Raw genomic sequence first — 26,438 nt, 5'->3', positions numbered from 1 at the left:
GCGATATGGGACAGCGCTTGCAAAATTGTGTTTTTGTTCTTTGTGTCCATGAAGCAAATATAATATATACAGTATATATATCTATCTATCTTCATATGATAAACTAGATGAAACAAACATTTAGAAATACCCCTAATGGCTTGGCTGTTGCTCAAGTCTAAATAAAATTCAATGCAGGGTCCGGTTTTACATCTCAGTTCTAGGACAATATGTAAAAACATTGTCACATATTCACAAATATCCCAAAAACAGCAACACTCATGGTGACCGTACCAGTCCAGAGTGTAAATCACATTTATTCCATTCCAGATCAATGCACAGAAGAAGAAGCAGTCAATTAGGCAGGAAAATAGAGTTTAACAGTTGTAAACTATTTATTGAATATTTGCCACCAAATATTGTTAAATACATAATCTTGCAGCTCTTCGGTTTCAAGTTAAAATGTCAGAAACAGAACACCAATATTTACAATTCTTATAAGGAATGTTATATAATGACACATTAAGGCGTAAATTCTTTTGGCTTATAATTCTGAAAAGAATGATAATAGCAAAAAGTGATGCAAAATCTTCATTGTGAGATTATGATAAGCTACAATAAATCTTACAAAAATATGGTGTAAGATGGCAATAATCCCATTAAACATCCTGCATTTATGTCCCTCTCGCGGAACTGATAATTTATACAGTCAAAACTTAATTTACATAATAAAAGTAGCTCTGTCCACCACTTAAAATTACAGCTCTCATTCATTTACACGGTTCAGGCCACAGTTTTAAAGGTCTGGAGTATCAAGTTGGTTTGATGAATTAGGCGGTTGGCACTTATAAATACATTTAATGCCCTGGAAGAGAAAAGACGACATAAATTAGATACAGAATAGAAGCTTCAGGTTGTGATGAGCAGATTTTTACTCTGCTTACAGTTTTTTTTTAATTTTCTTTAAAAAGCAACTAATATCAACAGCTTTCAGTTTTACATAAAATGCACACATCATAAACTGCCCCATGGCAAAGGTTCCCAAATGCACAGTTAGGCAAGTGGAGAGTCCCTGATGACAAGAGCAAGTCGGCCACACGCAGCATGAGCTTTGGGATTATTTCTCTTCCCACCTTTGCATCAAAATATCTACATCTCCAAAAAGGGAGAGCTTGGGAGACACTGCTGTCAGTTGCCACTTGCCATTGACCCGCAAACTTTCAGGGCAGTGGTTAAAAAAAAAAAAAAAAAAAAAATTATACATACAGGTATCACATACATACATACAATTAAGTTGTTTAACAAGTTTAACCAATCTTAGAGAGGGGGGAGGGAGAGTAATCTCTCAATGTCTGACCCTTAAAACATATCATACAACACAACAACATAGGCATGAGGACCCGTAACCCGAAATAAACCCTCTAGGACAGTGGTGGCGAACCTATGGCACTGGTGCCAGCAATGGCACTCGGAGGCATCTCTGTGGACATACGGGCTATCTCCCAGGCACAGAGTTTGCCTGACATGGCATCTTCCTGCCGTCCAAGTAGTGCCCTGCTATTTTAAAGTGACCCATCCTGTGCTGCTTGGTCCTGTCTGAAGAGTGAAAAGGTGTGGACAGGGTCGGATTGGAGCTCCAAAATTTTGGTGGCAATAAATTTGTTACTGCCTATATTGCCATGTTGGCACTTTGGGAAAATCTAGTGTTTTTTGGTTCTCATTTTGGGCACTCGATCTCTAAAAGGTTCACCATCACTGCTTTAGGAGCACCCACTAAAGTAAGCAGCAACCTAGCCCTACCCCAGTAATAGCAGTTTTAAATCGCTAGCTTTATCAGTACATACCAAGAAGCTAGAAAACACTGCAGCACATGCCGTCCAAACGCCAACCAAGCTTACAGCTGTCCGGGTTTAATAATGAGGGGGTGGTCCGAGGCGCTCCCCTCTCCTTAGCATCAGCCCAGGACCGGCAGTCCCACACCATATGCCGGCGGTGACTGCCAGGCTCCATGCTGCAGTCACAGCCTCCTCAGCCCTCGCTGTAAGTTTGGTCCGGCGTATTCATGAGGGGGCGGACTATGTACTGCAGTGTTTCCTAGTTTATTGGTATGTTCAGATAAAGCTACCGATTAAACTCTGCTATTACTGGGGTAGGGTTAGGGAGCTGCTTACTTTAGCAAGTGCTCCTAGAGGGATTTGGGTGACAGGTCCTCTTTAACCAAACTAGAGTTGGATTAACAGAATTCATTTGCTTAGCTTGATTTGAAACTGTATTGCAAGTGGGAAAAATGCATAAACGCAAGTGTTTGTATGTGTGCATTATGCCCTTAGTCAACTGTGATGAATAAAGATACAAAATTCACATGAAAACATGTGAATTTTGGCATTTAAACCAAATGAGTTTCAAATTGTGAAACACATACATTCAAGAAATGCAATTGTGCCGCAAAGGCAAGAACTCAAAAAACGCTTACTGTCAGCCCACCCATACACAAGAGCAGCATGTAGACTAGAAACCGTGTAACACAGGACCCGTCATTATATGCTAGCTGATAGATGGACCTTGGAAATACACCCATCCCACAGCAGACACTGTTTTGCCTTTATAGGATTTTGTCCAGATCCTTTAATTGCTTGAATGTAGCTGTGTGTAAATACACCCAACACACAGGTCCCATCATCATCAGCCAATCCCTAAAGCTCCAGACATGACAGAGGTCACTGCCGAGGGTAATAATGTCTCAAGGGTGCAGGGCTCAGTGTAACACTAACCTGCTCCCACCACAAAGTCCTTTAGGAAAGGCCTAATGAAAGTAGATGCAATATAAGAAGCTTTGTGAAAGAGCTGGCCATCAGAACTTTATACATTGTGTCACCACATAAACAATGCTCGATTTTCTGTTAGTTCTATCACTGTAACATTTTAGCACTTTACCAAAGATTAAATACAAGGTAAAATATTAAAGAGGGATTTCCTGTCGGGATAGGGTATAAATGTCCTCTGAGAAAACCTCTCTGCCTTTATTAGTAGGCATGACTTCTGTAAGTCCCATACAAATCAGTGAGATGTAGGACACGTTCTTCCTGTGCGCCATTGATGTCTATGGGGCTTCTTGGATAAGCCAATCCAGGAATCCCTTAGCAGTATATGAACATGAGGGACCCCATATGTTGGACCCCATGACATCCACACTCTTCATCAGGCGTACAACCCCATTACTGTGAGAAGGGGACTACCGAAATGAAACCCCTTTAAGTATTCATCTAAAGCAAGGTCAAATACTACATAGTAATTGTATTAGACGTCTACAACTACAGATTTGTGCAGTTCTGTTGTGGACAGCAGTAGGTCTCGGGGCACTGTGTAACATTAGCCACTAGGACAAACTATCTGGTCATCAAACATGGAATACCGGACCACGAAATATATTTCCCAAGGAAAACTCTTGTGAGCAAAGAAATGTCCAAATGTCACTGTATGCAGACACATTGCTACCTCATTGTTACGTATTACTAAGGGCAGCTACTGTGTAATGATCACTAGTGACTGCAAAATAAACCTAGCAAACCATTCACACAAATAAAGATTTTACAGGACCTCCATGACACAAGTTATTGCACATCTGAGAAGTGTAGAAAGCAGAGCCAGAAATGATGAAGGGCTGCCACTAGGGGGCACTGTGCATATAGCTCCACCATTATACAGAATCCATTATAGATACAAGTACTTACTTTCCATCTTTAAAATAGGTTTTAAGAGTATCACTAAAACTTTTAGAGTATTTTACAAATTCTTTCTTTTGATGCTCAAGTGCCTGTAAACACAAGAAATGCAGAGATGGGGTTTAGCCATGAATGGAAATGAGAGACTTATTCTTAGAACATTTTACATCTCTTTCATGGGAAAGTAAAGTGAATACTTTCTAAAGTAGAGTAAGGTCAGGCCCGCTGGTTCCTATGGAGATGGGAGGGGTGAGGAGCACTTACCCCTCCAATCTGCCCCCGGCTGACACAGGCCACACACAACCCCCTGCTCATATGCCTGCTATATTTCATGTAAAGGACACCTGTCAGCATATTAATCTGAATGAGCTCCACATCATAAAAACAGATCCCTGGTCCTCTTCCAATTATGGTAGTGAGAAAAGCCTATCTATATTGGAACATACTATAAAGCTCTGCCACGCCGTGGCATGTAGTGGTACGATCACCGGACCGATCTTCTGGTGTATATTCATGAGGGGGCGGTTCAAGCACTTCCCTCTTGTACGGTTCTCCCCTGGACCACAACCCCCACACCAGATGATGGCGGCAACTTCCTGGTTCGATGCTGCAATCAGCGCCTCCACAGACGGACGCAGATCGCCCCTACCATGAATACGCCAATTGGACTGCTATGTGACAGTATGGCAGAGCTTTATAGTATGTTCCAATATAGATGGGCTTTTCTCACCAGAATTAGAAGAGGGCTAGGGACCCATTATTAATATGTGCAGCTCATTTGTATAAATATGCCGACAGGTGTCCTTTAAGCAAAAAACAGATGAGTAATTACTTCCTGTACTGCCTTAGTTTGTTAAATATCAACATTTGAAACATTTTTTTTGTCTGTTAGTGGTTCCATTGACTTCTATGGAGGTCTATGGTCCACACCCAGGACAGAAAACTCATACATTCTGCTATTTGTTCCTCATGGTTCCTCTGTGGTTTAATAGCAACTTAGCATCTTAACACTCTTGAGATGGAATGTACTTTTTATTTAATGCAGGTTTCTTTGTTTGAAGTTTGAAAAACATAGGTGATGCATACTATCCCAACTCTCATGTACTTACCCTACGGTTCTGGTATTGATACTTTTTGAAGACGTTGTTGACTGTGTCGAGCAGTTCCTTTATTGCACTTGCAATGTCCCTGCAAGGAGAAAAGAAACTTTTTAGAAAAAGGGAATACAGATCACCTTTCCAATAGGCCAGAAAAAAACCATTTTAGTGGAAGTTGTGCCTGTTCCTTTAATGGCGTAAGTGTTCCATCAAGACCCCTCAGGCCTGACTATTAAAAATCCATCAACTTGTATAGGGAGACAAAGGGCAGCACATTTAGTGTGAATGTAGCCCTGGCTAGACACAGCAGCCTTGCATGCAGAAAGAAGATTTTCACATCTGTAACAGCGCCATTTTATGTGAAAGACCAGAAGTCGAGTAAAACAGAGGACTCACTTGATTGTCTGAAGGAACCTCACTCTATCAGTGATTTCATCAGGTATTTTGCCAAGGATCTGTTTAAGTGCCCGTGCTTTTTCATTCAGTTCCTGGAACTCGGGCTCAGGCCTTTCAATCATGTATTCTAAGTGCAAGAGAAGAACAGTAAGAGCAGTTGACATAAAAGCGGAGCTTCCTCCTTCACAACCCCCCCTCCCCGGCCCCCCCACATAACAGCTCTCTCCACAGGACGGAGATACAGAAGCTATCGACACCAACAGGAGGATCACAAGGACACACATTAGCTAAATCGCTCCCACTTGTGGTATTGCTCAGCGTTTCAAGCTTCCTGCATGGAGACCCTTTAGTGTTTCTAGTGCATGTTTAGGTCCCGACATGTGAAAACGGAGGTTGTTTTCCTCAGGGATAGGTCTTTAATGGGCACAGAGACTTGAGAGGTGCAAGAGTAAGGTTTATTATGCCTGTTCTTGATGACAGGTTCCCTTTAAAGATGTGTAATACATAGAATACAAACAGGAAAATAAAGCTAACAATCCACACCTAAAGTAATATGAATAAAATCCAAATTATTATATGCGCCAAAAAAAGCCCAAACAGACATTAACTGGTTCGGGAACGCCCACCATGTATTCCCAGCGGCGGTCGGGTCCCGCTGCATGGAGTGGGCTCACGGGCTGAGCCCTCTCCATAGCTGGTAAGCACCGATCGCGGGCATTATTACAGCGATGGCTGCCGGCAGCCTCAAAAAGATAGCGGCGCATGGGGAGCGACAATTCGTCTCCATGGTAGCCTCGCGTCTTCCGAAGACCCGAGGCCATTTCGTTTTAACCCCTTCATTACAATGTGCTGATAGCACACTGTAATGAATGAGGAGGAAACCTAGGGTTAAAGTACCCTAGGGAGTCTAAAAAACAGTAAAAAGAAAAATAAGTTTTAAAAAAAAAAAAAAAAATTATAATAAAAAAACCTAAAAATTCAAATCACCCCCTTTCCCTAGAACTGACATAAATATAAATAAACGCGTCTGAAAATGCCCGATCAAAATATATTAATGGTTTTTCACTGCGTTTAACCCTGTGGCGGAAAATAGCGCCAAAAGTCGAAAATGGCATTTTTTTGCCTTTTTGAAAAATATTTAAAAAAATATATAAAAAGTGATCAAAAGGTCGTACTGTCCTAAAAATGGTATCATTAAAAATATCAAAATGTCGCAAAAAATGTCACCACCCACAGCTCCGCACACCAAAGTATAAAAAAAAAAGTTATTAGTGCCAGAAGTTGGCAAAATAAAAAAAAAATTAAAATTTTGTACAGGAGGTTTTATTTTGTAAATGTATGAAAACATTATAAAACCCATACAAATTTGGTATCCCCGTAATCGTACCGACCCAAAGAATAAAGTAGAAATGTCATTTCGGGCACAAAGTGAAAGCCGTAATATCCAAGCCCACAAGAAAATGGCGCAAATGCGTTTTTTTCACCATTTTCATGGCATTTGGGATTTTTTTCCCACTTCCCAGTACACGGCATGGAATATTCAATACCATCACTATGAAGAGCATTTTGTTACGCAGAAAACAAGCCGTCACACAGCTCTTTACGTGTAAAAATAAAAAAAAAAAGTTATAGATTTTTGAAGGTGGGGAGTGAAAAATGGAAATGAAAAAACATATGTAGTGGAATGTTGTATTGTATCCATATTATATAAATATTTTGTTCCCCCCATGTGACAATGTTTTGGAGGACAAGCAAGACTTAGCATGGATCACTGCCTGGACATTACACTATGTAGTGTCAGTTTAAGGCTACCTGTAAGGCCCCATTCAAATGAGCGCCGGGGGCACGCATTTCCTATACGTTCCACATAGAATGCTATTGCGCCCGGGCTCGGTATTGTGTGCACAATGTGTGCTCTGCGCTCAGTGCCCGCACAGAAGATAAAGCTAACTCCATCTTTGTCCATCGGTGGGGGGCGGGGGTGAGGGGGCGAGCAGCGCTGCAGTGTTTGACTGTAGCCTAATACACTAATATGGACGTTACACATATTTTTGGTGTGTATTATTAGCTTCATTCCCCCCCCTGTTTTGTGGTTTGTTTTATGTGGTATTTAGAGGGGATTAGTTAGAACCCAATAGCATAGCGCCTATCCCTAGAAAATGAACGTGGCTCCTTCTGGGTGCCAGGTAGGCCACAAGGGACAGGAGTTATTCATGCAAGTAACTGTGACTTTGCCAATGTCTCTGACACATCCATAATTTCCCCCCCTCCCTTTGGCCCAAGTCATACTTTATGAAGGGAGGGAGGAAAGAGGGAGACCTCGGAGACATGGGCCAAGTGAATTTTTTTGCTAAAAACAGTGTGTGCAATATTTAGCTTTGTGCTATCGGAACCGGTCATAAGGTTTGTGAATAATCTGGTGACAGGTTCCCTATGAAAACGACAAACCAACCACCAATGAATAGATTGGCTTTAAAAGTTCATGTCAATTAGAACATACTATCCATGCAAATAAAGTTTACTGTTCTCTTGGCTAGTATAAGTTGTTTGCCATTTTAAAGGGTTTGCACGTTAGCGAGATATCCCCTATACACAACATAACAAGTAGAGTGAGGGTACACTTGCTGGGAACCCCACTGATCATAAGTGCAGTACCACAAGAAATCTGGAGAAGAAGGACTAAGGACACTCACTAATAAATGGAGCAGCAGGATGAGTACCGTACAGTATGGGAGTGCTGGAAATCACAGAGCACAGCGCTCAGTTATCTCCAGAACTTACACATTCACTGTAGTCAAATGAATTGTGTTAATTAGCACATTGAGAACACATCTTAACCACTACAAAGAACAACTATTGTCTGAGTGAAGCGCTATCCTAACTGTTGTAGTAGCGGCTAGCCCGTGAATCTGAACTCACCTTCCACATCATCAGCTGCCATGCGTAGGAGAGATTCTGTAAAGTTTACTTCCACGCTCTTTTTTTCAAGGATTTTTGTAATTATATCTTGCGTGAGGCCTGGATTCTCTTTCTCTGCCTGAAATAAAACACCCAACAATATATGAAAGAGAACATAAAACACAGAGCAAAAGATCACATTTCTCTTATGTACAGAAGTGTGTGTAGTAACAGTTGCAGCGGTGCATGCCAAACATGTCAAATGTGTGTGCCAATATTATGCACTATACTTGAGGTTTTCTTTTCTACCCAAGGGTTTATTATATGTAGGAATCAATCACTTTGCATCTATTTAGCGCTGTATACACTGACATACGTAGTACTTCATCCTCCCTTTTCTAGGAGATCATGGTATATCAAGACTAGCAAAGACATCAAGAGGAACGCAGGGGAGTATTTTTTATTTTTACTTTTTCATACTGGTTGATTTCCATTAAGCACTTAACATAGAATTTGACCTTGCAGATTCTTGCATGCCAGCCTTTGCCTTGAAAATATGTCGTCGTCGTCGTAGTAGTAGTAGTCGTAGTCGTAGTATTTTAAGTGATTTGGCTCAAGGCAGGCAACCATAACCTATACAGTAGAATATAATGAAGAATTGGGCCAGAAAGACCTGGAAGACCAACTGTTTGCATAGAAGAGAATGACAAGTGTTTACTGCATGTTAAATGGAAAGGGATATAATCAGAGGTCTGGACAATGTTCTCCTATTAGATTACTCGCCAGTCATTTATCTTGCTGACCCCATCTTGATGCTAACCTTACAATCCTGTGCCATGTACTTCCAATCCTTCATACAAACCCATGCCAAGGTCTCTTGGTTTTAGAATAATGCACTCAATGCTGCCTGGACTAGTTACAAAATCTTGCTATAGATGAATAAATCTGTGCCGATTTTAATTTAAGAATGTTGCAGGACACATGGAGTGGGGTCAGTAACACTGAGATTAATAAGAGGGGGCGATTCATTACATCCGCCAGCTTCAGGAAAACACTCTGCCACATCTAAAACACAGCGTGGGTCACCTTGGCATACAAACAGAGGTGGATCTGCCCTGTGGGTCACATGGGAACACTAATTACATTTGCATATATTCTGCCTGATTAAAGCTCTCACATGGGAGATAGAGAAATGTTTGACGTGTCACTTTTATGTAGAATCCTCTGTTTAAAAGTAAGTTGCACCAATTCAACTCATATGTGTATATCAATAGTAGATAAATGCTACTTAAAGGGGTTTACCCATCAAAAGGTGCTGCTATGTACTGCCATTCAGGGAGGAGGGATGGCCACACATGCACAATTCTCTGCACTGAAAGGAGAGGTCCACTTTCTGCAAATTTGATATTGTTTGTGTAATGAAAAAGTTATACAATTTTCCATTATACTTTCTGTATCAATTCCTTTCTTTGTGGTTAGAACCCGGTTCCTCGTCATGTGACGTCACACAGGTGCTCGGCATCACATGACCGGGGTCCAATTTTTATCCACAATTAGTAAACAATGAACCTTCCTTTTCTATGACAGCCAGCATTGATCTAGAAATCCATGAGGAAGGTATACTGGAAAATTGTACAACTTTTCATTACACAAATAATATCCATTATTTGTTGAACGTGGACAACCCCTTTAAGTATACAGTCCTCCAGCAAGAAGAAAGGCTTCCTTGGCCATTACTGGAACTACCATATATATTAATGAAGAGAATTGGTTATATATGACATTTCAGTCTGAAAATATTCTACTGCCTGTACATGGTGGCTTTGAGGTGACAGATTTTAAAGCTACTGTAACCAGCACCAATTTTTCATCAATTCTGTTGAACTGCAACTTTTAGACAGCATGCAAAGTGAATCCTGTACTGGCTTCTCTAGAGTTAGGACCAGGTAGACAATCAAGCTGACACAGACCCACAGACAGATAAAAGCAGCTGCACTTTGGAACAAAACCCTAAAGCCTAAGAAACATGGTGAGGGGCAGTAAATAAAATTATTTTCGCAATAAGGTTAGTATATTCAAAAGACTATAGGTACCTTACCTTTATAAAAGCTGCCCGAAGTGTCTGAGCTGCTGAAAGGTTAACATGCTCCAACTGAGGAGGAAGAAAAAATAACAATGAATGTATCAGCCACTGTTTACACAACAAAGATGAAATAATAATAAACTGTACATTATGGATAGGCTCAATATCCCAGGCCCGTTCCCATGTGACTTGTTGAGCTACATTGCACATTTAGTAAGCTTTTATTTGAAATGAACATGGTTTGTATTTTTTGTAAATAAATGGAGTGAATTTTCACAAAAGTAAAAAGCATAAAAGACAAGAAGTCAGGTCATTTCTCATACTTCTCTCCAGGAAAGCCAAGTGATCACCAACTGGGCAATGCAACATACAAGGTAGTCACCCGCATAAAATAACCAAAACTGCTATTATTTCTATTTAACTGAATTATTATTTGTCTTTTAAAGGAATCATTTAAAGATAAATAGCCAGGTCTTTTGCTTTTTTTAAACACGTTGGGTATGTAAATTAGCCGGAAGGGTGTTACTGGTGCCCCTCTGGGCTCTGGCTGCACACCCCCAGAGCGCCACCTCTTGAAGCATCTGGCGGGGAGTGTGGAGCATTTGGGGCGTGGGAAGCCCTCGAAGCCCTTTAGGCTTATCTGCATACACATTAAAAGGATTATCCGGTTATAAAAAGTTACTTATGTCCTTGATGGGGCAGGCTATTTAAAAATAATAAACTTGTACTTGCCTCCTTTGGCGCCGCCGATGTCCCGCGCCGTGCTCCATTTGATCCATGCCCCTGTTTGTTTACAGGGGCACAGAAGCCGCGCACAGGGAGCTTCCGGTCCGCAATGTGGCCGGCTCCTACCATCCCTCCCCATCTCTCAGCATTGTAAGCGCTGGGAGATGGTGTCGGATGGGAGCTTCCGGACATCAGAGACTGACCGCGGCGAGGGACATCAACAGCGCCAGCCGAGGCAAGTACACGTTTATTATTTTTAAATAGCCCCCAGCCCGGCCCCTGCCATCTAGAAGCTGCCAAACTGAATGACAACATACTGGTAGTGGTTAATTAGACCAATGTCTGATGACAGGTTCTCTTTAAGTGAATAAAAGCAATTTTTACATGTTTCACTGTGCAAATAGAATTACTGCACAACTCTAAACATTTGGAATCATGGCAGAAATAAAACCTGCATCTTACAAATCAGTGTACTGAAGAAAGAAAAAAACCCTTACGCAGCATCACCATATGCGGTGAACGGTGTATAGACTTGTTTCCGCAAAAAATAAAATAAAGCCATTAGAATTGGAGTTAAAAGATTTGTCCCAAATAGCCAAGTTATCAGTGAGGGTCCGACTGCTGGTCACCCCAGTTCTCCAGAGAACAGGATCTCATTCGCCGTCAGTGGGAGTGTTTGGAGAGAACTGAGCTTTGTGCTCGCCTCTATGCCGTCATTACCCTTCAATTGAATGGTGCAACACTCCAGTTCTCGTCCTGTTCTTGTGATCGATGGGTGTCCCAAAAGTTAGACCTCACCAATGAGCTAGTTATCTCCTGTCCACAAGAAAATGGTTAACTGAAAGCCTTGGAATAAATCCCTTAACCCTAACCCCAGCTACCACAGACAAAATCTGCTTTACATACCATCTTTACCATCATCGTGCTAATCTGAGATTAAATTAACTAATAGCAGCTGATTTGTGTGAACGCAACTCCACACAGCTGCAGAGCCCGCACAATGGTAGGTCACTAGGGGTTAAAGGAAAATACAATTCCTTGTCTATATATAAAGTGATCATTTTGTGCTCCAGGTTCCTTCCTGCAATCATTTACTGCATTGCAGCTCAGAAAGGTGAAGCGGAGATTCCCCCGGTTAGTAAAACCTCTCTATATCTGCAGAGCGTGCACTGGCGTTATACACTGTTATATTGTAAGTATGCCGCACCACAAGACTTACAGCAAACAAATAAGCACAAAATAAAATATCCGTGCATCAAATTTTGCAACATCTGCATATTTTGGTGCTGTGCAGATAACTATCCGCCAGGAGCAATGCGTCTAAAGGATTTCCTATTGGAGAGTGTTCCGTACAGATGCACAAGCATTACCAAGCAGTCTGTTTACCAGCTGTCCCCAAAATAATACAATGGCCGCGTCCGGAGCCAAAGCTCAGATTGATTCAAGTTGGAGACACTGCACAAATTGAAGCTATAATTTTACACACAGCCTTTTGTCCTCGTACACTCCCACGGTGCTCATAAATCAAATTTATCACATCTGAGGAACCCATAAAAAAAGAAAGCAAAAGCAAAGCAGAATTATCCGTATAACGCGGGAGAAAAATAAAGAGACTTTTTTTTTTTGTTTTTAATCTCGGAACAGATCATAAGAAAAGATTGTGACTCTTTGTTTATAGGAGTGGAAACATTTGTATAGCGCTTAAACCCTCGCAGATTACACGCCGGCTGCAACCGGGCAGAATTTATCTCCTCTGCAAATGGCTTTTATCTCTGGATGATAGGATATAGGGAGAAAAAGCACAGTTCTTATCAGGTAATTGATCATTTTACTTCGGCCATCGGAAAGATGGTTTCCACTTACACCAACTTTTTACCAGCAAAACAACTAATGCTGGCCGTATGTAGAAGGGTCGGCCTGAACATCTCGTTCAGCTGATGGACATCTCACCCGGCTCCTCCATACATGTGTATGCTCGGCCAAGCAGTGCATGTCCTGGGAATTGTGGAATCCAGATGCCTGATCCTTACCTTCCATGACATCTGCAAGAGGAGGAAGGTCCATATTTCTTCCATTAGGTCTTTCGTTATTTAAGCGGAAAGTTGGGGAGAAACTACAGCGCCATTGGTCTCATCTTTCAGACTGTTTTCCATGAATGATGAAAGGTCTTTATTGGATCAGTTAATTCATTGTTTGTTTGTTTTTTTAATATTGAGCATGCTCAGATTTTATCCTGCACATGGAGATGGCAGCACGGTGCTAGTACAGACTGCGCATGCACAGTATTTCCTGAGAGCCGGCTTATGTCACCAGGGGGATAAGGGATACCAGGGTAAGGCTACATTCACACGAACATATGGGGAGCGTACATATGCCCCCCAAACACTTCAATGGGTTCACAGCGCCGCACGGCACCATACATGTCCCATCTTTCTACGGAATACGGCACCTCACGCCATGTATTCCTATGGAGGGAGGGTTTCGATGTGCTCATCCCTGGTGCCGATGCATGCCGCCGTACTATGGCGGGCATACAATGTGTGAATGTAGCCTAAGGGAGATGACGGCGAAAAACTCCTCAAAGTCGTGAATATTTACAGGCGGAAAGTGGAGCCTCAGGGTGCATTTACACGTTGCGCTTTGGTTGCGTTTTCATTGCATTTTAAAATGCATTACAACAGCTGTAGAGAGGCGATTTGCCTAATTACATTAAAGTTAACATTTGCGTTTACAAAAAGCATTGTAAACGCAATGTTAACAAAAAGCATTGTAAACGCAATGTTAACAAAAAAGCATTGTAAACGCAATGTTAACAAAAAAGCATTGTAAACGCGATGTTAATGCATGCTTTAACCCCTTAACAACTTGGCCTTTTTAAGTTTTTTCACTTCCATTTTTCATTCACCAACTTCAAAAATCTATAACTTTTTTATTTTTCCACATAAAGAGCTCTGTTATGGCTTATTTTCTGCGTAACAAATTGCACTTCGTAGTGACGGTATTTAAATTCCATGCCATGTACTGGGAAGCGGAAAAAAAATTCCAAATGCAGTGAAAATGGTGAAAAACCAAATTTGCGACGTTTTCTTGTGGGCTTGGATTTTACAGCTTTCTCTGTACGCCCCAAATGACATGTCTACTTTATTCTTTGGGTCGGTACGATCACGTGGATACCAAATTTGTATAGGTTTTATAATGTTTTCATACATTTTCAAACCTCCTGTACAAAATATATTTTTTTTATTTTGCCATCTTCTGGCGCCAATAACTTTTTCATACTTTGGTGTACGGAGCTGTGGATAGTGTCATTTTTTGCGAATTTTGTTTGCGTTTTCATTACTATAATTTTTGGGACTGTGTGACTTTTTATGAATTTTTTTATATTTTTCAAAATTTTCGACTTTGGATACTAGTTTCCGTTACGGGATTAAACGCAGTGAATAAACTTTACTATATTTTGATAGATCGGGCATTTTCGGACGCGGCGATACCTAATGTGTTTACTGTTTATTTATATCAGTTCTGGGGAAAGGGGGGTGATTTGAATTTTTAGGTTTTTTTATTACAATTTTTTTTTTTTTAACTTTTTTTTATTTTTACTTTTACTATTTTTCAGACTCCCTAGGGTACTCTAACCCTAGGTAGTCTGATTCATCCTATCATATACTGCCATACTACTGTATGGCAGTATATGTGGATTTTACTCCCCATTCATTACAATGTGCAATTAGCACATTGTAATGCATGGGTTAAAACGAAGTAGCCTCGGGTATTCGGAACACCCGAGGCTACCATGGCGACGGATCGCCGCTCCACGTGAAGTCATCGGGGAGAGGCGATCCACGACAAGATGGCGGCACCCATGTGGCATTGCCAGCGGCGATCGAGGTGAAAACATCCGCGATCGGTGCTAGCACCAATCGCGGGTGTTACCGGTAAGCCTTTGCTGCAATATGCAGCAAAGACTTACCGGCTATGGAGAGGGCTCGGCCCGCGAAGGGGTTAACAATGTGTCAACGCATGTGTGTTTGTTAACGCATGTGTTAACACTACGTTAACAAATGTAAATAGTAATGTCATTAGGTAAATCAACCTCTCCTCCGCTGTTGTAATGAGTTTTAAACGCAATGAAAACACAACCAAAGCCCAACGTGTGAACGTGCCCTCCGGCTATTGTGACAGACAGCAGCCCCAGAGCCTAATTTACATATTTAAATGGTTAATCACAAATGTGGCGATTTAAAGTTTAGAGGTTGCCCACTTTATACAAAAGTTATAAAATTTATTAAAAAAAAGTTATACAATTTTCCAATATACTTTCTGTATCAATTCCTCAGTTTTCTGGATCTCTGCTTGCTGTTATTCTAAAGGAAGCTTCTACGTTTACTTCCACTAAATAAAAATCTGTCCATGGTCATGATACAGATACGGAATTGATACAGAAAGTATATTGTATAAACCTTTCCTTACACAAACAATATCAATTATTCGCTGGAAGTGGAAAACTCCTTTAAGAAAGTGTCCTTAGCTTAAAAAGGATGTTAAATGATGGTGCATTTCCTTTATAGGTATCCATTAAAAAACTGATACATTGCTATTGATTGATCCGTCCAGTATCCATTTAAATTATAATCTATTATTTCCAAAAAAAAACAGAAAAAAAATAAACAAAAACTGAAAGCAGATGTAAACTGTCCATTACATGGTTATCCAGTCATACAATCTAATGGATATGGTCATCTTTACATATAAGGTTTCTATACATATCCAGACAAGACATCTTTGGAGCCGCTGGTTGCCAGAAACATGGCTGCACAACCCATAATCCAACAAGAAGGATTCCAAACCACTTTTCCATAGCCTGGATATACTGACTGACTAGAGAGTATGAAATGCTTTATGTACTTTGAGGTGCAATGAGGGATCAGGCATGTTGGATTCCAATATGCCTGATCATTTGTGCTAAAAGGATGTTAAACAGTAGGAGTCTTGTAGCACGCAATTCCCATTAGATCTGAAGATACTTCCACACACTATCAAACCGAGCAAGCATGTGTACAGATAGTTTGCTAGTCAGAGTTTTTGGCTGAAAAAATGATCAGCCAACAGATAGTATAGACACTGAAGTGAACGGAAGTGACATCCGCAGTGAGCCGTGATGGCCACTCCAGTATATATGGAGCCTTCAGTGTTCAGCACCATCACTATAGCAGCAGTGTCATGAGTGCACACACATAGCCACTCATCAGCAAGGCTGCTGCTGGTTGCTTCAAATCACCTATAAACATGGAGCCATTTTTTAAATTTAGGCAAGTATAGTAAATTTTGTATGTGTATATTTAACTATCTACACATACACTTCATTATGTTAAGCAGCTTTTCTGAAAGCCTTCATCCAACTCAGCCAGCCAAGGAGGCTAATGACCAACTCTTTTCAATGACTACTGTATATACTGCAGTCAAGTTTTTCGCATTTCCCACCCTGGGCTTATACTTAAGTCAATAGGTTTTCCAAGTTTTTTTTGTATTAAAATTAGAAGTCTCGGCTTATACTACAGTATAAGTATGTACTTGATAAGGTAATTAGACCAGGGACTGTCTGTAAAGGGTTAAGTCACCAGTCACCTTGAGGGTCCTTTATCTCTCAGCTGTCAGTGGATACAGGACAGAAAGCAGTTTTAGGCCCGTTTTATGATATTCTGTGATCAGAGTTCAATCCCCAGCAGAGCGATCAGTCCGTGGCACTGGAAAAGTCACGGCTGTGATCACAGAATAACGTGAAATAGGCCTTATACAAGACTATGATAAAAGGCAATGGAAAAAGGTTCTTTTATATAATACATTACAAAGTTTACCATTATCAGCTGCACTATTCATTTCACACCCCTCCCACAGATAGATAATGTAATTACAGACAGTCCCCTACTTAAGGACACCCGACCCCTAGTGAAGAACGGACCCCTCTGCCCACTGTTACCTCTGGTGAAGCTCTCTGGATGTTACTTTAGTCCCAGACTGCAATGATCAGCTGTAAAGTGTCTGTAATGAAGCATTATTGATAATCCCTTGTCCCATTACAGCAAAAAATTTTGAAACTCCAATTGTCATTGAGGTAAAAAAAAAAAAAAAAATTGTCTGGAACTACAATTATAAAATATATAGTTTCGACTTACATACAAAGTCAACTTAAGAACCTATCTTGTACGTAACCCGAGGACTGCCTGTATTATATTTCAAACTAAAACTAAACAATACATTTGGCAGACATGGATAATAGTAGAGTATTTTATAATGCACCATGAAAAAAAAAAAACCCCACAGCTTGTGCTTTCTACACATCTTTACATTAGATTTTTGATCATATATTCAGCAAGCAACTTGTGCCGGCCTCACCCTACTCTTATTGTTCCTTGTCTGTGTCATCACAGGAGTGGTAGAGCAGCATTTCAATGACTGTCCTACAGAAAGAAGTCACTTCCCCTACACTTCTACAATCTAATTTCCTTGTCAAGTGCATTGCAAATCCCAGGACACAGTAACACTGGCAATATAGAGAGAAGAACAGAAATAAAATGGGAAGCAAATCAATGAAAATGGTGAAAACTGATGACTTGTCAGAATACCCCAACTTAATCCAATAGATAATTAGGATATTAAAGGAAACCTACCACTTGTAGTGGCAGGTTTCCGATGGCAATACCGGGCACCAGCTCAGGGTGGGCTGGTGCCAGAGCTTATTTTAGTTAGTGTTTTAAACCGCGGTATCGCGGTTTAAAACACTTTTTAAACGTTATAGCCGGCGCAGGCAGGTACGCGCTCGGCGCTTACCGTGCGCGCGGCTACATAGGAAGTGAATGAGAGCCGCGTGCACGGTAAGCGCCGAGCGCGTACCTGCCTGCGCCGGCTATAACGTTTAAAAAGTGTTTTAAACCGCGATACCGCGGTTTAAAACACTAACTAAAATAAGCTCCGGCACCAGCTCACCCTGAGCTGGTGCCCGGTATTTCCATCGGAAACCTGCCACTACAAGTGGTAGGTTTCCTTTAAGAAAAGACCCTCCTGGTAGCGAATATTGGAAGAACTTTACTAACATTTCGATTATTAACTCCTTATAGGAAACCTACCACTTGAAGTGGTAGGTGTAAGAAGGCAATGGTGAGCTGGTGCCGGAGCTTATTTTTGTTAGTGTTTTAAACCGCTGTATCGCGGTTCAAAACACTTTTTAAACTTTATAGCCAAAGCTGCTTCAGCGCAGGGAGGTACGTGCTCTGCGCCTACCATGCGTGCAGCTCTCCTTCACTTCCTATGTAGCCGTGTGCACGGTTGCGCACATGGTAAGCGCCGAGCGCGTACCTCCCTGCGCCGAAGCAGCTTTGGCTATAAAGTTTAAAAAGTGTTTTGAACACTAACAAAAATAAGCTCCGGCACCAGCTCACCCTGAGCTGGTGCTCAGTATTGCCTTCTTACACCTACCACTTCAAGTGGTAGGTTTCCTTTAAGGACGCAGCCATTTTACAGCTTAAGGCTCAGTCCCATTTTTTGGATTCTGACCTGCGTCTCTTTATATGGTTATAACTTTTGAACACTGTTACTTATCAAAGCGATTCTGAGATTGTTTTTTCCCCACATGTTGTACTTAAGTTTTTCGTCTGTTTATAAAAAAAAAAAAAAGAAAAATGATGAATTTTTGATATGAACGTGCCATTTTCGAAATCATTGCTTTTTCAGGTTTGTGGCCCCTATTTCTATTTACAATTGTGGTATTGGTTTGGGAGGCATTTTCGATCCACAAGACTCCCTTCAAACAAGGACTTTTCCTGCAACAGACCACAACACCCAAGCTGTCCTATGCCTCATGATGGCAATGCTAAAAAATAAGTTTTTCACATTCCCATTGCAGGAGGATTGTATATGAAGAAGACCAACCTCATTAAATACTGGATACATCACCGCATACAATGGCATGGAAACCATAGAAGTGGTCTCTGCTTCATTCTTCATCTCTTCCATTGTCATCCTCATTCAAAGAGACCAGGCTGTTAGAATATGGGGCTATGAAAGAAGAAAACTCCTCATTCAGTGTGCTCGATGCCCGCGCTCCTATCTGTGCAAGAAATTATTCTGTAACCCTGAAAAAGAAAGTACATTGAGTCAACATACAAACCCACAGCCAAGGAGCATCCAGAGGTTTTACCTGCTGGTCATCCAAGCTGCTGACAAGCTAGGATAACATCTAGTGACATATATACTGTGGACTACTATATACTTGTGGGAGGGGAGGGGGGTTATCAAGACAAACACACGAAAACCGGATTAAAGAACTTTTACGTAGAGGAAGAAAAGGAAAGTAGATTTAGAAATCGACATAGAATCAGACCCTATGGATAAGCTATGGAACCGCACGCAAATTCTTCACAGGAAATTCATGTGCAATCCGCTACTTGAATAAAAGGTTGTAATCTTTGAGTTAATAGAAACAAACAGCTGAGAAGAAGAGATTTGCCCAATTACATTGGTGTCAACATTTTTCATGTCAGCATTTTGTTAACGCAATGTTGACACCAATGTAATTGGGCAAATTTGCTTGTTCCAGCTGTTGTGATGCGTTTGAAAACGCATATGTTAAACGCCACTTGTGAACATAACCTTATTGCGTATCTTCTAAAAGCATTACAGGTAGGTACACATCATGGAGCCACGTATATTCCAATGTTCAAATTAGGGTGACGTTCTTACAGTGCCCCTATGTTACATGTCAGGAAGGCCTTTGATATTTCCATTTAATCTATACGGATGTGATATGATGGAAGACTTCATAAACTATCAATGTAATGAATGTCTTGTTTGCTATTACTTCCTGTATTCCACCTGCTGTATGGGGGCTGATTACAGTAGGTTTCTGGCGTCCAGGCTCATATTATATATAACATATTATATGTCAGTGGTGGCGAACCTATGGCACGGGTGCCAGAGGTGGCACTCAGAGCCCTCTATATGGGCAACCAGGCCATCACCCCAGGGCAGGGTTCACCAGACAGGACTCTTGCAGTCCCAGGCAGCCTTGGACCCTAAAAGGAAGGTACAATGATAATCCAAACTACTTCTCCTTCTTTCTATCGTATTGGTGTCCTCAGGTGCCTATACAATTTAAACCTGTGACACAAAAGGGAGTAATAAGGTACTGCTTAAATTGTGGCATTGGCACTTTTCAAAAAAAATGTAGGTTTTGGTTGTAGTTGGGCACTCGGTGTAAAAAAGGTTTGCAATCACTGTTATATGCCATAGGAACCAAGACATTTTTAAAATGTATACAGTTGGTGTATACAGGGGGAGGGGGCTGTTGTGGCGGTTTCATTTCTTGCATATTTAGTTTGCAGTTTAGATAAGAATACTTATTATGATAGCTCAGCTAGTTACAGACAAAACTCAAGTCTTATTTATGACCCCTTTAAGTCCTGAAGGGCTTGACTAGATTTAGAATAAGGTGCCCATTACCTTCTCGCACATCATGGGTTATGGTTAGTATTGCACCTTCCCTTCATTACAGAGATTCTGCCGGACCTGCGGTACCACACACTGTACACGCATGTTTCTACACAGAAGGGACAGGAGACAAAAACGGCCACCTCCTCACCTACATGCTCACCAGGGTTGGAAGCTGAGGGCTCACCCCAAAGCCCAACATGGATGCTACTCAAACAGGATGGACCCACATCGGGAGAAAAGCCTCCCTGTTCTTTACAGGTGCTAAGCCTTTAGGATTTACATCTGGTTTTGTCTACAAAAAGTTCAAGTCCTAAATCTCCATGTGTCCTTATCTTGACCTTAAGAGAGGATGACGCATTCAGTCCCATCTCTACCACAACTACTGACTAGAACCTATCCACCTCCTCCGATGATTACCAATACAAGGCTAAATATCAATGCCGGGGGTTCCTTGTGAATCAATCATACTGTATCTATAGTATAGTTCAGGACAGATCAGTAATAGCAACCTTATTAGTCATGCAGTATATATTTACAATAGGATGTATGGCAATATGGAAAATATAGGACTGAGTTTAGGTGTGCAGTTTGTTTTGTTGGTAGACTCTTCAAAAAGTAGGATAATTCTTGATGCAATTGATGGATTTGGAGCAATTCATTGCACTGGGTACAATTACTATGTCACAGGCAAATTCAGAGGTCACATTTACTCTTGTTGAAGCATCAGAAGCTTAGACAGACTAATGATTTAAAAGGACATTACCACCAGGATGAAGGATTGTAAACCAAGCACACTGACATACTGTGTATTTAGCTTCTTAAGACAAAAACAAAGGTTTTAATTATGCAAAAGAACCTGAGGAGCTCCAACTACATACATGTCGATGGAGCCCCCCAGGCTCATTTGCATAATTTTTAAAACCTTCATTTCATAAAAACAAGGACATAAGAGGCTGCAAGAAGAGCAGGTACTGTCAGAGTATAGACACACCAGCCTGTGAGTGTGCTTGGTTTACAATCCTTTATCCTGGTGGTAGACGTCTCACGTGTATTACTGTGCATGAGATATTTCTCTCGTCCAGCCACTAGTTTTTTCATCACTGCAGTTGGTAGATGGTAATAAAACTGAACAAACAGTGGCACATCATAATACAGCAGTGCCAGATTTATTCAGTAAAGGCTGTTGATGTGACAGTCACTTTCTTTCCGCCTGCGAGCTGCAGCAGTGATGAAGCCATAGAAGGCAAACACCTAGCAAGCAAGTTAATGGGGCACAAGGCCTTATCTGACTTATCTGACTTTCTTTTGGGACTTTTATTGGCTTTTCCTTATTGATACTAGTGGAGTTTGTTCTTTAGAGATTTTGGATCTTTTTAAAACAAAAGTCACAAAAAGTCTCCAAAAGTTACAATCAGTTCTAAGCGAATTTCTATGCCTGGTTAGGGGCAGCCGTACATTCGCACCAAAATGTGCAACTTTTTTTTTTTTTTTTTTTTAAAGTTGCAACTCTCATATCTGGATTCAGGTGATAACTATAGGAACACTGCACGAAACTAGACAATGGTGAACTTCAAAGAGAGATTTTCTTGGGCGCAAAAAAAAAAAAAAAAAACGACAAATGGGAACCTGCACTAAAAGTCTCAAAAACTAAAGAAAGAAGCAAGCCAAAAAGTTTGACACGTGCCCCATTGTGATGTATTTGATGGCACTGCCCAAAGTGCCATGTGCAGGACCTTGCAGATAGTCGCTTCACAGTAAAGGATTGCACCAATCTAATCAATCCCCTGTCCCAGCAGCCCCCGAAAATAAGAGTTCATATTGAGCAGGAGATGTATCAGTGCTTTTTACGCCAGTTTTCAGGGTTTTTAATCGCACACCAGCGTATGATATCTGCCCTATAAAATATCTCAATCATAAGACAATTCTCTACTTTAATATTGATTTTTCCATGAATGCCCCCATCTTTCTGGGTTCTACACTTTGCCTCTTTATAATTCCGAAATCTCTATGTTTATATTTGATTATCTCTTTGTCTCAGCTCTCTGCCCCCCCCTGCCCCCACTACTAATCAGTTTAAAACACCTTTCCCAATTTCTCCCCGAACTGGACAATATGATCAAATAATGTGGTTTAAGTGGAGCAGGAAAAATCACCGGGTGTACAAACAGCAACTCCAAAATAGCAGGCGTCATGGGAGGCGTCCCCAATATAGTGTATACTACAGAGCCCCATAAGAGGTCCACATCACACAACATATAGTAGTTATAGTAAGATTATATGAAGTATGTCAGTCATAGCACGCCTACTGACATCAAACAAAGTCAACCACGCCCACCATAAAACCTTTTTCAGTTCCTCATAAACTTTACAACACACATCTATGTAATTCCAGTGCCGGACAGGGTATAGAAAAGAAGGAAATAAAATATAAAAACTCACCCTACTCCTCACATGGATAAGCCACCCCCTCCGCCTAGTCTAGGAACTGAATGCCTGTACATGAGGTTGTGAACATGAAGGACACCAGTGTTTCAGAGTAAGGAATAACATAATACAGGATTCATTGCTTACCCCTTGTTAAATTGACTGAAATTACCTTCCCAACACTGTACCCCACTCCATGAGCCACAATGGAGAGCAATCCCCACTGACGACTTGTGCATACATTACATGAACAACCAATCATCTGAATAACACAAATGGAAGGCTGTTTGGACTAGCGCCCCCTCTGATCACACATTGCACTTGAATTGTGTCTTGAAACAATCGCATCAGGGAGGATTTACTCCAGAACAGTTACATCTAGAACGACGATTTGAGTTTTAAAACTAACAAGCATATAGAGCGCTTTTGTCCAGGAACTAGCAACATTGAGTTCCTGAACACAAGCATTGAGGTCTAGAGGAAGATGCATTCGGGAGTAAATTCTCCCCGATTTAGCAATTGCATTTCAAGACGTAATTCAAGAGCAAATTCCTAAAGCATCAATGGGAGAGGGTAGGAAGGAATCACCATACAGCTGCTTATCTGACAAACCTCATGTTCTTGGCCACCAATGACAACTTGCACAAAAGTAAAATAAAAATTCAGCAAAAGTGATTCCAATCTATAAACATTATCTTCCACAGGCACACACACACTGTATATTGAAGGCCATAACAGGCAAGAGCCTAACCCAGGAGTCACATCTGTAGTGCAGTCTCCTGTACACACCTTCATGTCAGCAATTTGCAGAGTCAATGTCCACAGGCCCCTCTGAACAGTCACTTTTTGCTCTATGTAACCAAGCATTACGAGTAAGGAATGCCATAAAGCTTGTACATATAAGCAGAGCTGAAGGGTACTCCTTATATACATGTCTGCTTGGTTCAGCCCAGTGTACATGTGTTCTCAATAGGGAGTGGGGCGTAAGTAACTGCCAGACACTTACCTTGACAGTGACTTCCCTCTAAAAGAATTGGCTAAAGCCCCTCAAAGAAAACTGTCCGTCTGATTTACACTAATAAAGCAGAGAACTGGCTGAACCCACTGTGCACCCTGATGCAGGACCTGCCCTGGTTATAGATTTTTATGGTAGCAAATGCCACATGATGGAAAGGGGGGCTGGAGGCAGGAAAGGCTCCGGTGACACCCCCTGAAGGGTGCAAAGTGGATTCTGTTAGTAAAGCTGCTTTATAAAAGGTATGAAAAAGATGATTTTCCTTTACACATTAAATGGTTGGCTGGTCCTCCGAAATGCGGTGAGTAAAGGTATAAGGCCAGCTCTAATGCTTGTACACACTGGTGACTGCAGTTTACATTCTCCAATACAATTACTGACAGATACTAAATAAAGTAGTCAGCATCCCAATGTTCTTGGCAATTATGTAAGAGTTAGAGTAACTAAGTGCATTATGTATTATTAGGACTCTTGAGTCAGTCCAGAGCGATACACATAATTCTGCAGGTTACTCTGATACACTGGAAGTTCTCAGAACCCAGGAAGTCCCCAAAGCATCTGCTGGTGGGTCATGTGACCCAGGGCAAGTACCATTTGAGTCACCCTATTAAGGTATTGCACTTACCCTGCTTAAATCTCTTATTAGTCGCCAACCACTAAAAGATTCCAGCTTCCTATAGATCAATAATTAAAGCCCATCACCAGGAATCTCAATTTTAGTTGGTGACAGGTTCCCATAGTCTTTGCTTTGCAGCCCTTTGCCAGCATTCTGAATACGGTCATTGCTTTATAAAATGTTAAATCACATTACCTGGCCTCCTGCCATCAGAATGTGCCAAGTCCCCAGGGAGGAGGCAGCTGCAGCCTGTGTGTGCCTGTATCACCTCATCCAACTCTTCCCATTTACTGTCATGTGCATTGAAGGGGAGGGATTGGGTGGCGGAGGGGGTGAATTCATGAGAGGGACACATTCTGCTGGCAGGGAGCAAGGTAATGTGAAATAAAGTTTTATAAAGTAGTGGCAGTTTTCAGCATGCTGACACAGACATTATAAAAATCAGCATAGCATAGGCTAATCAAACCTGTCACCAGATAAAGATCCTGTCAGGGAGATTTGGGACACTAAACCAACTACAGGTATTTGTTACAACCCCCAGGATACTTACCCAGAGAAGAGATCAAAAAGACTCTTCAGACTCATTACTGGTGCTATCCGTGGCTGAAGAGATAAAGCTGGTATAGTTCACCCAGAATTTAATTGTGCATATACCATATCAATAGAACAACCACTGGCATCATTGCATCACACAGATCTATAGATCCAAGTATCCTTTTGTAACGGGCACAGAGGTGAAAAATACAAGATGATTTGGGACAATAAATTATGGGTCTATAGGGATTTGAAGATGGTTTTGTGCACCTTGAAAAGGCCCCATTAAAGAAACCTTTCATGTGGGATAATAGACAAACCAGTAAGTCTCTTGTTGAAGGAAAGCAGCCAGATGAACACACGCAAAGAACAAACCATGTACAGATGCCAAACATCAGGGGTGGCCACAGAATCAGCAACCATACAGCAAAGATTAGAATGAGAAGAGTGAACCTTTGGGTATAACCTTTCTGTCCTTAGAAGGGATGTGTCATCATAAGAGCTTCCATTCAATGGACATGCACGCTCAGCCGAGAAAAGATATTCAAACATGTATGGCCAGGGTTCTGGATTGACAGTCAAAATGTTCTGACCCATTTAGACCTGGTACCTATGATATTACCGATCCCCATGATGGATTTCCTGTTGTGCATACATCTCCGTCCAGTCAATGTCGCCTAAATCCAGCGACTTATCGTGGACCACAGTTTTGTGGGGTTAATTAACAACAATCTCCGGCTATCATGGAAGTTCAGGAAGTGGGAGGTTACGGCAGGAGATGTGTAAAGTCCTGAGAAAGTTGCAGAACTTTTTATAGTGATGTAAGTGACAATGACACAGTGATATATAGTATAGGAGGAGCAGCACCTGCGGAGGGCATGGGCAGCGCGGCTTATTACCCACCACCCAGCTGGGGGCTTGTTATGTGCAGCACAAGTGTATGAGCGAGGCCCCACCACCGCCAGGGCCCTGCACTGCCTGCTCTGTGTGCCGGGAATTACACCGGTCTCCTCCAGGCCCGGGCAGGATTAGCATTACTCAGCAGCACCGGCTCTCCCGGCCCACACCACACACACAGCGCCTCAGGCTACCTGTGCTCCGGCAGGCGGATGAGGCGGCCCCGGGCTTCGTGCTCCCACCGCCGCTCTGGAGTCCCTGTCACCGGAAGTCCGCTCTAGGAAGTGTCCGCTGTCCAGAAGAAGGAATAAGGCGTTGCCCGGAATCAGTCCGACGAGTTTACCTTTCGAGAGGGCGTGCTCAACACTTACATAGGCAACAGACATATATCCACTGGGAGTTGTAGTTTTTCACCTCATAGGTTTCAATAACTGAGAACTTATTTAAAACTACATTTCCCAAAGTGCTTTGCGAGGCCGTGGCATTCCATAACAAACATGCTGCTTGTCAAATAGCGAGCGGAAGTCTCAGCAACAGAGAGGCGGCGGCGGCCAATCAGCGAGGC

At 41.6% G+C, this 26,438-nt stretch overlaps 1 protein-coding gene across 1 annotated transcript; it reads right to left on the bottom strand.

The window, feature by feature from the left end:
- Positions 1 to 350: 350 nt before the first annotated feature.
- On the bottom strand, positions 351 to 26,247 carry PDCD10 (programmed cell death 10). Its single transcript, XM_072142875.1, has 8 exons — positions 26,068 to 26,247; positions 18,828 to 19,030; positions 10,191 to 10,244; positions 8,114 to 8,231; positions 5,195 to 5,321; positions 4,811 to 4,889; positions 3,711 to 3,793; positions 351 to 844 (listed from the first exon to the last, which is right to left on the bottom strand). Exons 2-8 carry the CDS (start codon positions 18,921 to 18,923, stop codon positions 763 to 765), a joined length of 639 nt encoding a protein of 212 aa, XP_071998976.1. The 5' UTR covers positions 18,924 to 19,030; positions 26,068 to 26,247; the 3' UTR covers positions 351 to 762.
- Positions 26,248 to 26,438: the final 191 nt, after the last annotated feature.

This window comes from Engystomops pustulosus, chromosome 3, assembly GCF_040894005.1.
Source record: "Engystomops pustulosus chromosome 3, aEngPut4.maternal, whole genome shotgun sequence".
NCBI classification, from domain to species: domain Eukaryota; kingdom Metazoa; phylum Chordata; class Amphibia; order Anura; family Leptodactylidae; genus Engystomops; species Engystomops pustulosus.
Note: the sequence above shows the minus strand (reverse complement) of the source record. Positions and strands in the feature narration are given on the sequence as shown.